Here is a 14,037-nt window from a genome sequence, read left to right as displayed (position 1 = left end):
TGTTTTAGAGATATGTATTTATTTTAGGTTATTCAATTGTTTTCTGAGAAAGGCATTTTTTATATAAGTGTTTTTTTATACAGGAGTTTTCTGGGATAAGCGTTCTGAGAAAGGCTTTTTTATATAGGCGTATTTTGCGATAGGTGTATTTTTTAAATGGGTGTTTTCTAAGATTAGCATTTTTTTTAGATTAGTGTTTATATAGCATTTTTTTGAGATAACCCCTATTTTTCAAAAATAGGCGTTTTTCATATAAGCGTTTATGAGATATGCATTTTTTTACATAAGTATTTTTTGAGATGACCCTATTTTTCAGAGCAAATGAATGCACAGAAACAAAGGATGAAAAGAGAAGAACATAAACGTGCAGTCATTGAACTTATGGAACTTAGAAAAAGAAATAAGTATGGATGGATGGATAGATAGATAGATAGATTGATGGATAGATAGATAAATACAAAAACAGATAGGCTAGATAGATCCACTGATAGGTTGATAGATGTAATAACATAAATGTGCAGTTATTGAATTAATAGAGCTTAGAGAAAGGAATAAGTATAGATAGTTGGGATGGATAGATAGATAGAAAGATAGGTCAGATAGATAAATATTTAGACAGATAGGTTAAATAGATCAATAGATAAAGTAACATAAACGCGCAGTAATTTAATTAATAGAGCTTAGAAAAAGAAATAAGTATGGATAAAAATGGATAAAAATAGATAGATAAATAGTTAGACATAATTAGATAAAAAGATAAAATGGTAGGAAAAATAGAAAAAAAGATAGACAGAAAAATAAAAGGTATTTAAGGATTGATTGATTAAATTGTCATGAAAAAGAATAGAAAGCTAGAGAAAAGGAAAAAATTCAAAGAAATAACGAAACCTTCAAAAAGAAAGATTTGTGCCTTATGAAGCAAGACCGCCAGACAATATACATAATAGATGCGCATTGTAAATGAATCTTCACTAAAGATTTTAGCTGTCTATCTTCAACTAAGAAAATAAGAAAATCACATATCCTCCATAGCGTTACGGACAATCAGACGGATGGACAGACAAAGTGAATTGCTACTAAAAAATATATTTTTTTTTTAGATTATCAGAAAAAGAAGAAGAGATGCAGATAAGAATAAACCTGGAAAGAGAACAGGTACAGTATGACATATGGTGCTCCAAAGTCAGGGAGGGAGTGGACATTGGGCTGTGTATTACACTAGTCTCCAAAGTTTTATAAAAATGTTTTCTTATTTCTCATTTGTCTGTCAGTCAATCTACAAAATATAAATATTATAAATATATATTTCTATTCTTGGTTATAACAAATGCTCTTTAAAGGGCGAATATAGGTTCGATATGATATGAGCTTATATCAAAGGTGCCATTACATACTTTTAGAATATCTATGCCAAATTTAAAAATTCAAAAAAATCCTTAAGTAGATTTTGCAATTTTCTGTTTCAATTGAACATATAATAAATGAGATTGCCGACAAAATCGTTTATTTTAGCCCTTAACAAGACTTTTTTTTGACTATTTTGCTTAAGTTTGATTGACTATTACATTGGCACGCACCTTAAAAGATAATTTAAATGTTTATTATTTTAGATAATATACTAGATTATTTAATTTTTTAAAAAGCATAAAAATAATTTGCGTAGAAGGGCATCAGGAGTATTGACAGGGTAAATAATACGTCTTAAAGTTTATTTTCTGTACAGAGATCTTTGATTAATTCATGATGATATAAACAACCCTTGTGTACGCATTTTCAACACACACACACACGGCCACAAAAAAAACAGGGATTTGAAATCATTCTTCCTCCAAGAAAATTTTATCGATTATTTTTTTTACTTTTTACATTATTTGATGTTTTTTTTAACTTTTAAATAATTTACTTTATGAAGGTAGAAGGAGGGTATATTTACCCCTGATTAATTGGTTTCCACGTTATTACGACTATCATTTAACGAAAGCTTTTTAATTCAACCTTGCCACGAAGCCTTGTGTGATGCTAGGGTGTTTGAGTTCTTAGGGAACCACACTAATTACAAAATATTTTCTTCAAGATTGACGGGTTTTAAGCTATAAACAGACTTATACAATTGAATATGTCAATATTTTTAAGTTATTTATAATCTATGGAATTGCACCTTTGATATAAGCTCATATCATATCAAACCTATATTCGCCCTTTAAATCTTGTCCATATTCCCATCCTTGATTTTTGTGCTTCACTACTTTTGGATGTTGTCATCCTTGTTAGTAGCAAAGCTACTCTATAATTGTCTGTCCGTCAGTCAGTCCGTAACACTATTGAAGAAATTTGATTTTCTCGGCTACTTTTAAAGATAGGTAGCTGAAATCTTTAGTAAAGATTCCTATTACATTAGCGCATCTATTCTGTATATTGTTTTGTTCGTCATGCCGTGGGTCATGCTTCAAAAGACATAAACTTTACTCTTTAATGGTTTTGGGAATTCTCTCAAATTTTGCATATTATCTATCTTTTTAATCCATGTTAAGACAATTAAAGTTAACTTAATTTCATGGTTTTTAGCTGCGCTGCATATGGATTGTGGAGATGGTATAGGGAGCTTGTTCTGGGTTTTACGTCACCCTTGAACTAAACATGCTCGGCATTTTGAATTGCAGTGTAGCGCGGTCAATCACCTAGGGTAACATCCATCAGACAACCAACTCTTTGATTGCACGATTTTTATCTGAGAAGTCCTACCTATGCCTCTTAGGGGGCTTGGTGTCGCTTTGCGTACTATACTACTCTCCACGCACCTTGAAACATACTCCGCTTATTATTGCGGTGTAAACCGTCCATTCGCCCATCAGACAACCAACTCTCTGAGATACACGAACTTTGTCTGAGAAGTCCGAACTGTGCATGGTAATGAGTTGCGCCTGTTTTGGCCGGGGCAAAGACTTTCTCCTTACTCTAACTATTAATGTCGCACATCTGACATAGCAGCAAAGGAACCATTTTTAACGTATTATGACGCGGTGTTGGACCGAGATCGGAACCTATCGCCTCCACGACGCCGAGCAGATGCGCTACGTGTTGAGCCACAGTCGCTACTTATTGATGTTGTCATCCTTGTTTTGTTTAGGAAGCGCAAAGACAGATTCTAGAGGAGGAGCGAAGAAGAATTTTGAGCAAACATTTGGATAGTTTGAGAGATTATATTCCAAGGGGACTCATAACTCAGGTAAAGTACCCAAAGTTTTCTTATTCTTTTGCTCTAAAAACTTTGGGTACTTGATTCGTTGGTTCGAAACTACTGGTATTCAAAGTATTTAACCAATATTTTTATTCTTTAGTAGGGGTAATTTTATAGTGTAAATAAATTTATGGTCCTTTTTCTTATCCCTAAGAAAATCAGGGAGGAAGCAGGCATTGGACTAAAAAATTACACTGGTACTTACAGTTTTCTTATTCATTGGATCAAAAACTTTGAGTACTTGAATCTTTGGTTCCAAACTAATAGATCAATTTATGCATATCTAAATTCTATGGAAAATTTTACATCTACTACTTACTAAAAACACCGACTAGCTTTAAAAATAAAAGTTAAGACACCTTCTTTTACACGAAATGACTTTAAATTATGTTTAGGATGAGCTACACAGCCTGTCTGAACAGTTAAGAATATGAAACAACAACAAAACGATCCAGTTGTAGAGCAGCTGTGCATACATCAAAGATTTATTCATATTATAGACAGATTTCCGCGGATAGTTGAAATAAAAATTATAAGATTAATTTCAGTTTTGTTGGGCCCGAGAGGACGAAGGCCCTGGCTAACAAAACTGGCATTAATACTATCATTAAATTTTTTTTTCGTTGGAAATTATCAGTAATACGATACGTTAAATGAATTCTTAGTACATAAGCGGATATTAATTAGTATGAGACTGCTTTTTTTGGCGGTTTCCCCTTAAGCAAATTTTACCCCCGGGGTAAAAATGTTGGGAGGGTCAATTTTACCCCCCCCCCCAAAAAAAAAAAAATAAAAAACGAATTAGGCCCCCCTTAAAAAATTTTTACCCCCCCCCCCCCCAAAAAAAAAGGCACTTTAAGGAATACCAACTTTTTCTCAAACAAGATATATTTAGCTAACTTATGATGAAAAAAAACATAATACTTTTGCTAAAAAAGTCTTTAAAATAATAGTATAAAAGATATAATGATTTTTAAAATTTGTAATATAAATCAGCATAAATTTTTCATTATTGTCATTTAACTTTTTGTTGTACTGTTTATAAATAAATATAAAGAAATTTTCAGTAATTTTTGTTATAAACTCATGTATTAAGTTCTGTCAAAGAATAGTTTAGCGTTTTGACTAAAGGAAATAACTTAGAAATGGTTTTAGAATTTTAGTCCAACTATTCACTAAAAATATATTTTTGTTCTATCAAGACGTTGATTTTACCATTAGGGATAAGGCAATGAATTAAATTTATTTAATCCTCCAATTATGATGAAAACTACGGGTATAGTCCCTTTCGTAACATCGCACCATATAGGGCGATTCTTCGTATTTTTCACAGCAGCTTTTCTCCTATTTTTAGCCTCTGCGGGGGCTCTAACTCTGTAGGGCAATCACCTAACCCAATATAATCTAACCTAAAAAAAGTCATTTTAAAAATACGACGAATTGACCCTTATGGGGCGATGTTATGAAAGGGACTATTCCCCAAACATATGCTTTTTCATTTTTCCATTCAGAGCTTGATCTTTAAATCGTTTTTATGCCGCGCTGAATCGGGGCGATTCAGAGGTGAACCGTAGGCGCGCTGGTGGTAAGCCACAGCGCACCTGATTTTTAAAAGATTTTCGGCGCGGTGTTGTTAAATCGCTTGCGCACTCACTAAAATATCGATCCGCGCCAGTACAACTTTATTACTTAAGCAGTGCCAGTAAGGTATTTTATATAAAATACCGTGTCAGTATGGTATTTTATATAAAACATTAATATATAATTTATTTTAAAAATAACTATAAAAATGTTTTCACGATAGTTTTGCAATAAAATATTAAAGTAATTAAAAAAATATCCATTTATTACATATGCAATGGGTCTTTCGTTGGGGCTCAGTGCATGATTCACCCCGATTTAAACCGGCAATGCCACTCAGTGAGTGCCATTGCCGCGCCGGGCCCGCGCCACTGCCCGATTCAAATCGCCCATGCAAATTCGATTTAAAGATTGATATTAATAATTTGATGGTGCGCCAAATGAATTGCCCCGGTTTAAATCACCTATAAACGATTTAAAGATCGAGCTCAGATAAAAAATTGCATAATAATAAGCAAAACTTCTACATTAATAATGTGTCATCCTTTAAAAAGGATAGATTTCTTTAGAAAATCGTTTTAGCCATTCACAAGATCTTATTGGACAGCTAAACATATTTGTAGATGACTAAGCGGAGAAAAACTTCTGCTTTGTTTCCACTCCAATCGGTATGGTTTTTATTTCTAAGTCAAAATAATGAAGAAAATTTACGCAAATTAGATCCTTAAACAATATTTTATGATTTTAAGAAAATTGGCTTCCAACCCCATTAAAAAGCCGGCTTCGAAATTCACAATTATCATATTGTTGTTGATGCTGTAATAAATTACTTTTTTTCTCATAAATAATGTAAGAGCACACGTAAGCAATACACTTGTAAATGTTGCTAAATGAATAACCAAATAATTTCAAATTATGAATCTTCATGTCTTATCAAAATACAATTATCGAACTTCTGATAATACCTACAAAATGCAAGTTTAAAATTTACATCTTGGATATAGGAACTTGACAATTGATTTAAATTACATTTTATTTGTTTTCTTGAACTGTGAGTTATACTAAAAAGCAACTTTGCAATTTTAAATTTTGGATAAACATTTGGAACAAGCATAAAGCCCATAAATTTGTTATGTTCCAAAAACAAATTCTTCTCAAATAAACAATACAAACGCTAACAGACAAAAAGTTCATAAAGAATAAAATTATCATTATTAAATGGTTGAAAAACTCTTCTGTGATATTCTTGTGGTGAATCTATTAAACCATTGTCCATCATATTTCAATCCTGTCTGCTTGACTTTTTGATGTCATTTGACAAGTTTCATTGTAAAATTTTCTAGTAGCTTATAAGTACTTTAAAATTTATGTTTTACTTTATTTTTAGACAAGTTTTTAATAACCCGTTCTCTTTGTTTTTCCAAATTAAATAAAATTGGCCCTAGCATTTTTCTAAAAATTTTCTGAATAAATTTGGTTGTCAAGAATATTCATCTAAAACTATAAAATCAAAATAATTTCCCATTGTCCCATCTTTTATTTTGTTCACTTTTTTCATAAATAAAATGTTTTTCTAAAGAAAAGAAAAGATGTTTATTTATTGCATAATTTTACTTTTGTCATTTAAACAAAATAATACAATTCTAGCGAAGAAAATTATAATTTATCTATAAAATAGATAATTACCATTATATGCTTTTTATTAAAATTTCATGCATATCCTTTTTTTATTTTAGCCAAAATGTAATGTTTTTAACTTCTTTATTTGCACATTATTTTTGTAATAAACAACAGAAGGGAAGCTTGAACCCGAAGAAGATTTTCTGAGATAAATCAGGCAATAGAGAAAGGGACTTAACTTAGCAAAATAGTTTTACTCAGCTCCAATGAACAAATCAAACTTTAAAATATTGTTTTATAAGTATTAATAAAACACTTGTCAACCTATATAAACTGTATTTGTTAATCTAAAAATAGGAAAAAATCAGTTTGCTTTTTGTATCTGAAGCAGAGAGGTAAGAATTATTTCTTTTGGTTTACAGTAGCATTTAAATCATTCGGACACATAATCCTTTGATAAATTTACATATTTTTAGATGAGATTTATAATTTTGGCCTTGTCTATTTTAGTGTCAGTGTTGGCTAAAGGTAATATTTGCAGTAAATTCTTTTTACTTTAATGTGAAATAAGCAAACATTTCAATTGATTGATTGAGGAATGTATTAAGATGAGCCAGGCTGTCAAGATAGGTCATCTCCTGCAAGGAAAATAATGGTTGAAGCCTTAAGTAATGATGATTGTGAGGTTACATCAAATTTTGTACAGACAGTTTAAAATTGATTTAAAGAATAAAATAACAAGTTCATGTGTAAAATAAGTGTATTATTTTATTTAGGAGAAATGTCTTAATACACTAGATTGCAAATCATTTCAGTTTAGAAAATTTAAATGTGTACTTTACATTGCTGGGTCTGAGTCAAAACAAGAAGTTAATAAAGGTATTTTGGAATATATTTCAAATTGTAGACTCAGAGATATTGTGTTGGGATATAAAACTTGTTAAAATATCAAAATTTTTACAATAATCAATGTGCATGCTTAGAATATTTAATTATCTATTAACACACTATTTTTAGGCGTCAAATGCAATGATGGTTGGATTGGAAATCCAATTACAGGTTATATATTTTAACTGTTGCAAATGTTTTCAATCATCAATTAAAAGAAGAAAAAAATCAAATGTTTCAGCATTGAATATTTTTAGCTCATTATATTTTTATCTAGTGCAAATTATAAAAATAAAAGGGGGGAAGGCGTAATGGCATCTAAACTTAAGCAGTTAGCAAAATGGTCTAAATATTGAGCTAGATTCTTGAAACTTGGTACTTTAGCCTAGTCCTATGGGTACTACATCTGTATGCAATAAAAATTCAAAATTTTTAAGATTAGGTAAAAAAACCCTGCAGAACAGGATTTTTAGGCCATTTTTGGTAAATTTTGGTCTATTTTGATGTAGAAACTTCTTTTTATTGTTTTTTCTTCAGTTTTTTCATTGAATACACTAATAAGTATAACACTGTTTATTCATAAGCACATTATTTAAGATGATTCAACAAGTTGGGGACCGAAACTAAAAAACCTATAATTTCATATATGACAACACAAATATGAAAAAATGAACTTAGACCCTGAAAGCCATCAACAGAGCATGCTGGGTTCGGTCCCTGACTTGCTGAATCATATTAAATAATGTCCTTGTGAATAGACGCAGTGTATTCAAGGAAAAAAACCTAAGAAATTAAAACGATTAAAGGTAAGTTTCTACATCAAAATAGACCATAATAAGCCTAAAAAAAAACATTTTCGCAGGGTTTTTATACCTAACCTAACCTAAAAGTGAAAAATGTTGATTTTTTTTCCATTTAGATTTATACCTATAGGACTAGGCTTATGTACCAAGTTTTAAGAATCTAGTTCAATATTTAGACCATTTTGCTCACTGTCTAAGTTTAATGTCATTACGCAACCCCCCCCCCCCCCCCTTAACATTCGAACATTGAAGGCAGGTTTTATTGATTTCAATTATTCAGGTTCATGTTTCATGATAGTTAGAGAAGCAATGGATTGGAAGACAGCAAGAAATAAATGTAGAAGTTTTGGCTTTGGTTCACAACTTGCAAAAATACGTTGCAGTTTGGATAATAGATTTGTAAAAGGTAAGACCATAATATCAGATTGGAAATTCTGTATTCCTAAATTTTGATAGTTACATATTAAACAGTTAAAGGTATCAATGAATTTTTAGTTAATTGCACATTGTTTTACAGATGTACTTGCTAAAGATACATTAAAGAATGTTGGATACTGGATGGGAGGAACTGATTTTTATCATGCAGGCAACTGGGTGTGGACTGATGGCTCTCCAGGCTAGAATATTTCAATAATTAATTTCAGAAGTATTATCTGTGTTTTTTTATTTCATTGGCCACCAAAGGGTAGTTTAATAGATTTACTGTGGATTTCTGTAACAACTGATCTTTTATCAAGAGATTATAAAAATTTAGTTTCTTGTTTTACTGATTGGCATGAGGGTGAACCATTTGGATCCTGGAATGGAAAAAATGAAGACTGTCTTGCAGTAATTTTCTATAATTCTAATATTATTTATTATAAAATGTTTTTGTTTGAAATATTCAATTCTATTTATCCATTCAAACTTTAGCTGTTTTACTTTAATAATGCTTACTTTAACAGTGGTGGAGAAGTAAGAATTGGGAGTGGAATGATGTAAACTGTGAAACCAAAATTCCGGCAGTATGCATGATCCCAGGTATTTTGAATGTCATATTTAAAGAGTGTGTGAATTTTGTGAAATGAACCCTTGCATTATTCATTAGACATAAAATGTTTTGATGGTCCATCTGAACCCAAAATTTGTCAAATTTAAAAAGGTATTCTTATCAGACAAACACCTTTGTTAAATTTTGCATTTAAAATACAATCGATGAAATTTTGGATGGATATAACTTCTAGAAAGCTAATTTAACCTAAGTAATTCAATTATTCATAGCTAACTTATTAAGGGTTTGTCTAGTTCTTCAATTTACGCTAGGAAATAAATTTTTACTCTATATAATTTATAACTGTTTCAGTTAAGAAATGTGAAGAAGGTTGGACATTGAATCCAACATCAGGTAGACTTACATCTGATAATTTTGTTATTCTATATGGAATTATAATGATATACACACAATTTAATGTTCGGATTGATTATGTATTATTTTTCTAGGGACATGTTACATTATTTTGAGCAAGAAGCAAGACTGGAAAACAGCTAGACAGAATTGTGTTATGTTAAATTCAGAACTCATTTCTCTCCGCACAAGCCAAGAATATCTGTTTGTCAAAGGTTTTAAGCTAATTCTTTCCATGTTGAAATAATTTTATCATATTGTAGGATACCTTGGATTATATTTTGTTAAACATTTGTATCTAATTAGATTCGGATACCAAAAAGAGTCTGACATACACCTAAAACAGTCCAATAACCTCAATGTAAGCCATGCTCCAGTCGGATACAGTATTTGAGTAACTCTAAAATGATATTCGCACCTAAACCGGGTTGCTTAACAGTAAAAGAATTGATTATAATTGACTCAAAACAACATTTAGACTTCCTGAATCCTTCTGATGAGGAGAACTTTTGGATTGGAGGAAATGTTGATAACACGGGCTCTTGGGTATGGAGTTCAAATAAATCTCCAATTTCATTAGGTAAATGGAAATAATGTACGTATTGGGTAAAAGAATTTTTTTTAAATCCATATAAATGCAATGTCCATTCTAATATAAGAATATAAAAACGGTGAGATATTTTGTTATAAGCAGTTATGAATAATGTTGAATATTGTACATGGTTTCTCTTTTAGCTGCTTATTCAAATTGGAGCTCTGGTCAGCCATCTTATTCAAAGAATGAAAACTGCCTCAAGGTGAGAGTACAAATTGCTTATACCAAATATACTAACTAACAGATTAAAGGCAAATGCTTAATTTTTGCAAAGTAAATAAAGGTTGCTTTTTATAAAATTTAAGTCTAAATATCATTATTTTAAAAAAATTCTTATAACTAAAATTATTCTTAATAGTATATTTAAACTAAATTAATTCTTTTGAATTGATAATAGCTAATTTTATAAGTTGAGAAGATCCAATATGGAATGGTTTGGTGCCAACTGTGGAAGAGAACTACCTGCTGTCTGTGCAAGAAGCATTCTTCAAAAAGCCTCAAAGTCTAAACTATCATTGATGCATATAAAAAAATTGTGGTTTTTACTTTCAAAATCAAAATGTTAATCAAACTTTTAATGATAACCCTGTTTCGAATTATTATTTTTCAATACAAAGCTTCTCTGTGACACCTAGTGTTTGTTATATGTTTCTTTTATAATCATTTGAAAGAATAAAGATAGTTCGAAAATTTTAATAAAGACAAATGTTTTTTTATTTAATTTTTAAGATGCCTTTTATTTATAATAGGTGATTATTAACAAATAACAATGAGTAATTAATAATAATATAACAAATAACTAAAAATTAAATTAGTTGGAATAAAATGATATCAATAATAAACAAAAAATAAAACATGAAATAATATAAATAAAAAAAAATGAATAAAAATTGGAATAAAACAATAACATTAGTCAAAATACTTTATCAAACTATATCAAACTACAATATTTAATCATCACATTAGTAGACAGCTTGCCACGAATATTAATATGGAAAGTTATAAAATTAAATCTAGTTCTGTTAGCCCCAATTGGCAGAAGGCCCATGCTAACAAAACTGTTATTATTATATGTTTTTTATGCTGGAAAATAATCACGAATGAACAAAAGAACATACAATGTTGTATAGCAGATGTCTATTGGTCATAAAAATTCGGTGAGAAAAAGAGAATGATATATATTAGAAAATAACAAAACCTCATCATAGCAACATGATGTCTTTTGAAGCATAACAAACAGACTGGTGGACACGGTTAGTTGTATACTGGATGCTCTTTGGCTTAGGAATCTTTATAAAAAATCAGCATTCTATCTTAAATAGTAGCCGAGAAAACCACATTTCCCCCATAGCATTAAGGACAGACGGACACAGTGAATTTATAGAGTAGATTTGCTACCAAAAACTTAACATTGACAGAAAATTTGTATTTGTTATGGATGAAAATTAGTCGTCAAACAGTTTATCTTTAGATGCAGTATTCCTTGCTTAATAAGAATTTTTCTGCATCGTATTATAGACAGATTTCCGCGGATATCAAAATGAAAAATCATAAGATAAAAACCAGTTTTGATAACTTGGAGGGACCGAAGGCATGGGCTAACAAAGCTGGCAATGATTTTATGATTTTCATTTTATGTATTTGTGCAAAATTGTCTGTTATTCGATGTTATTCAGGATTTTTCGCTATGGTTGAGAACCGGTTATATTTCAGTGGATTTCAATCGGTTTCGAAACCATACTGGAATAATTATTTGGTGAGTGGAATTTTAAATCTGTTTTGGAAGCAACATTTCCATATGAAGCCAACCTGAAAAAAATACATTATATGTTAATTGTAGGGATCTTAAGGATTAAGACAATGGACAATAAATTAATATCCCAAATGAAGAATTACAAAATTACCCATTCTATAGATTAAAATTAATGGTTGAAAATTCTTTTAAAAAGATACAAAGTATAGTATAATAGGGTCACCTCAAAAAACGCCTATCTCAAAAAACGCCTACCTCAAAAAACGCCTTGATTTTGTTTACCTGATCATGAAACATGTTGCCCAGGGGATCGTGAAACTCCCGGTGTGATTGGCTACCTAAATAAATTATTAGAGTTAATACTCTAGAGGGCTTGGTGTCGCTTCGGGTACTATACCTCTCGACGCACATACTCTGCTTATGATTGCGGTGTAGAGCGTACATTGGCCCATCAGACAACCAACTCTCTGAGATGCACGACCTTTGTCCCAACTCTGCATGGTAACGAGTTGAGCCTGAATTGATCCAAGGCGTCCCCCCCCCCCCCCCCCACTCTAACTATTTACGTCGCGCATCTGACAAAGCAGCAGTGGGAACCATGACAAAGCGAAGCCACTGTCGCGGGTTTACCTAAATAGGTTATAACAACAAGGATGATAACGTCTATAAGAAGCGCAGCAATAAGGAAAATAAAAAAATGTGTAAAAATAAAAGGAGAAAAAGAAAGAATTGTTATTTACAGTATGGATTCTAAACCTATTAATAGATTAGAACCGGTTCTCAGAATGTATAGCATTGTATTACAGACAGTTTTTCATGAATAAATATCATAAATTTAATACTAGTGTTGTTAGCCCGGGAATGACAAAACTATAATATGATGTGATAAATAAATATTATTGCATCGGTTTGTAGACAGCTTTCTGAGGATAGTGAAATTAAAATATTAATTATATTTTTTTGTTACGAGGGGCTGAGGGCATAGACGTCCAAGGGGGGGGGGGTAATGGGGCGATTACCCCCCCCTTTCCATTTAAATTTACCCCTACCCTGGGGGTGCCATAGGCACCCCTCAACCATTTAGGAGGGGGTATTTACCCCCCCCCCCAAACAATTTTGGGGGGGTAAATACCCCCCAAAAAATAAAAAATCTATAATAAAAAAAAATTTTGCGCGCTTTGCGCGCATTTTTAATACTACATATTTAATAAAATTTTAATTACCCCCCCAAAAAATTTTACCCCGGGGGTAAATTTTTTTTTGGGGGGGGGTAAACTAAATTTACCCCTGCCAACAGATTTCAGGGGGGGTAATTAACTCCCCCAAGCAAATTTTACCCCCGGGGTAAAAATTTTGGGGCGCGCCATTTTACCCCCTCCCCAAAACGAATTACCCCCCCCTTTCAAAAATTTTTACCCCCCCCCAAAATAAAAAGCTTGGAAGCCCCTGGCTGAGGGTCTAAGCTACCTAAACTGGTTAACTATACGATTTTTTTAATTTTTCGTAGAAAATTTCTGTAATACAATACAATACATGATTTTTCAGTATGGCTCAGAACTAGTTTTAATCCAGCGGATATACTTCGTTTTGAAAGAAAACAAAAAAACCTGCAGGTATTATACCCATCACTTCTGGAGGCAGAGTAAAGGTGGGACTAGAGCTCACAACCTGAATGGTCAACTGAAAAAACGGGAAGCTCTTATTAGTGATTTTAAAAAATGACGCCATACAATAAAAATGACCAATGATAGGCCAATACACAGACAATTTCAGGCTAGTATATATTTTAATTGACCAATGGTAGGCCAGTATACATTTAAATTGACCAATGGTAGGCCAGTATACATTTTAATTGACTAATGGTTTGAATTTTTAAAGTTCAAACTTTAAAAAGAACTATGATCACACACCCGTAAATTTCTTACCGTAGCATAAAGAAGTATTAGTAGTAAGGGTAACTTTTCAACTAACATTGTATCTGAAAAAAAGATGATATCATCCATAAGTAGCGAAGCACAAGAAAATCATGGATTGGTATACGGACAAAAAAATATTTAAAGAGCTTTGTTGAAATAAAGAATAAAGAAAATCACGAAATTTCCCACATATTTTTTAATTTTATAATTTTTATCTCCCCAAATAAATCTATCTTGAATATGAGCTGAGAAAATGACA

General features: G+C 31.4%; 2 protein-coding genes and 2 long non-coding RNA genes across 5 annotated transcripts in view; 3 read left to right on the top strand and 1 right to left on the bottom strand.

Annotated features, from left to right (window-relative positions):
• LOC145334321 (meiosis-specific nuclear structural protein 1-like) overlaps positions 1–3,713 on the top strand; it is a 34,879-nt gene extending 31,166 nt beyond the window's left edge. For both annotated transcript variants that reach the window (XM_080179734.1, XM_080179733.1), the window contains exons 14-17: positions 317–404; positions 1,101–1,155; positions 3,128–3,226; positions 3,634–3,713. In XM_080179734.1, coding sequence (XP_080035860.1) covers positions 317–404; positions 1,101–1,155; positions 3,128–3,226; positions 3,634–3,672 — 281 coding nt within the window. In that variant the 3' untranslated portion in view covers positions 3,673–3,713. The remainder of the gene's footprint in view (positions 1–316; positions 405–1,100; positions 1,156–3,127; positions 3,227–3,633) is intronic.
• An 81-nt stretch (positions 3,714–3,794) lies between these two features.
• LOC145334322 (uncharacterized) lies at positions 3,795–4,304 on the top strand. The gene is made up of 2 exons (XR_013884805.1): positions 3,795–3,924; positions 4,099–4,304. It is a non-coding gene; the product is annotated as an uncharacterized LOC145334322 (long non-coding RNA).
• A 2,496-nt stretch (positions 4,305–6,800) lies between these two features.
• On the top strand, positions 6,801–10,809 carry LOC145334726 (C-type mannose receptor 2-like). Its single transcript, XM_080180313.1, has 14 exons — positions 6,801–6,834; positions 6,916–6,967; positions 7,048–7,124; positions 7,216–7,318; positions 7,457–7,498; positions 8,411–8,536; positions 8,648–8,746; positions 8,885–8,958; positions 9,075–9,150; positions 9,473–9,514; positions 9,610–9,729; positions 9,993–10,094; positions 10,250–10,311; positions 10,520–10,809. Exons 2-14 carry the CDS (start codon positions 6,916–6,918, stop codon positions 10,673–10,675), a joined length of 1,131 nt encoding a protein of 376 aa, XP_080036439.1. The 5' UTR covers positions 6,801–6,834; the 3' UTR covers positions 10,676–10,809.
• Positions 10,806–13,836, bottom strand: LOC145334727 (uncharacterized). Its single transcript, XR_013884923.1, has 4 exons — positions 13,788–13,836; positions 13,470–13,542; positions 12,145–12,200; positions 10,806–11,918 (listed from the first exon to the last, which is right to left on the bottom strand). It is a non-coding gene; the product is annotated as an uncharacterized LOC145334727 (long non-coding RNA).
• Positions 13,837–14,037: the final 201 nt, after the last annotated feature.

Source organism: Acartia tonsa, chromosome 12 (genome assembly GCF_053477335.1).
Source record: "Acartia tonsa isolate MP-2025a chromosome 12, ASM5347733v1, whole genome shotgun sequence".
NCBI lineage: Eukaryota > Metazoa > Arthropoda > Copepoda > Calanoida > Acartiidae > Acartia > Acartia tonsa.
Note: the sequence above shows the minus strand (reverse complement) of the source record. Positions and strands in the feature narration are given on the sequence as shown.

Excerpts from the sequence above, each read along its gene's own strand:
- LOC145334726 (XM_080180313.1), top strand. The coding sequence starts at position 6,916 with ATGAGATTTATAATTTTGGCCTTGTCTATTTTAGTGTCAGTGTTGGCT. Across the intron at positions 8,537-8,647 it reads GGATAATAGATTTGTAAAAG|ATGTACTTGCTAAAGATACA; the intron begins GTAAGACCATAA and ends ATTGTTTTACAG. Across the intron at positions 9,151-9,472 it reads GGCAGTATGCATGATCCCAG|TTAAGAAATGTGAAGAAGGT; the intron begins GTATTTTGAATG and ends TAACTGTTTCAG.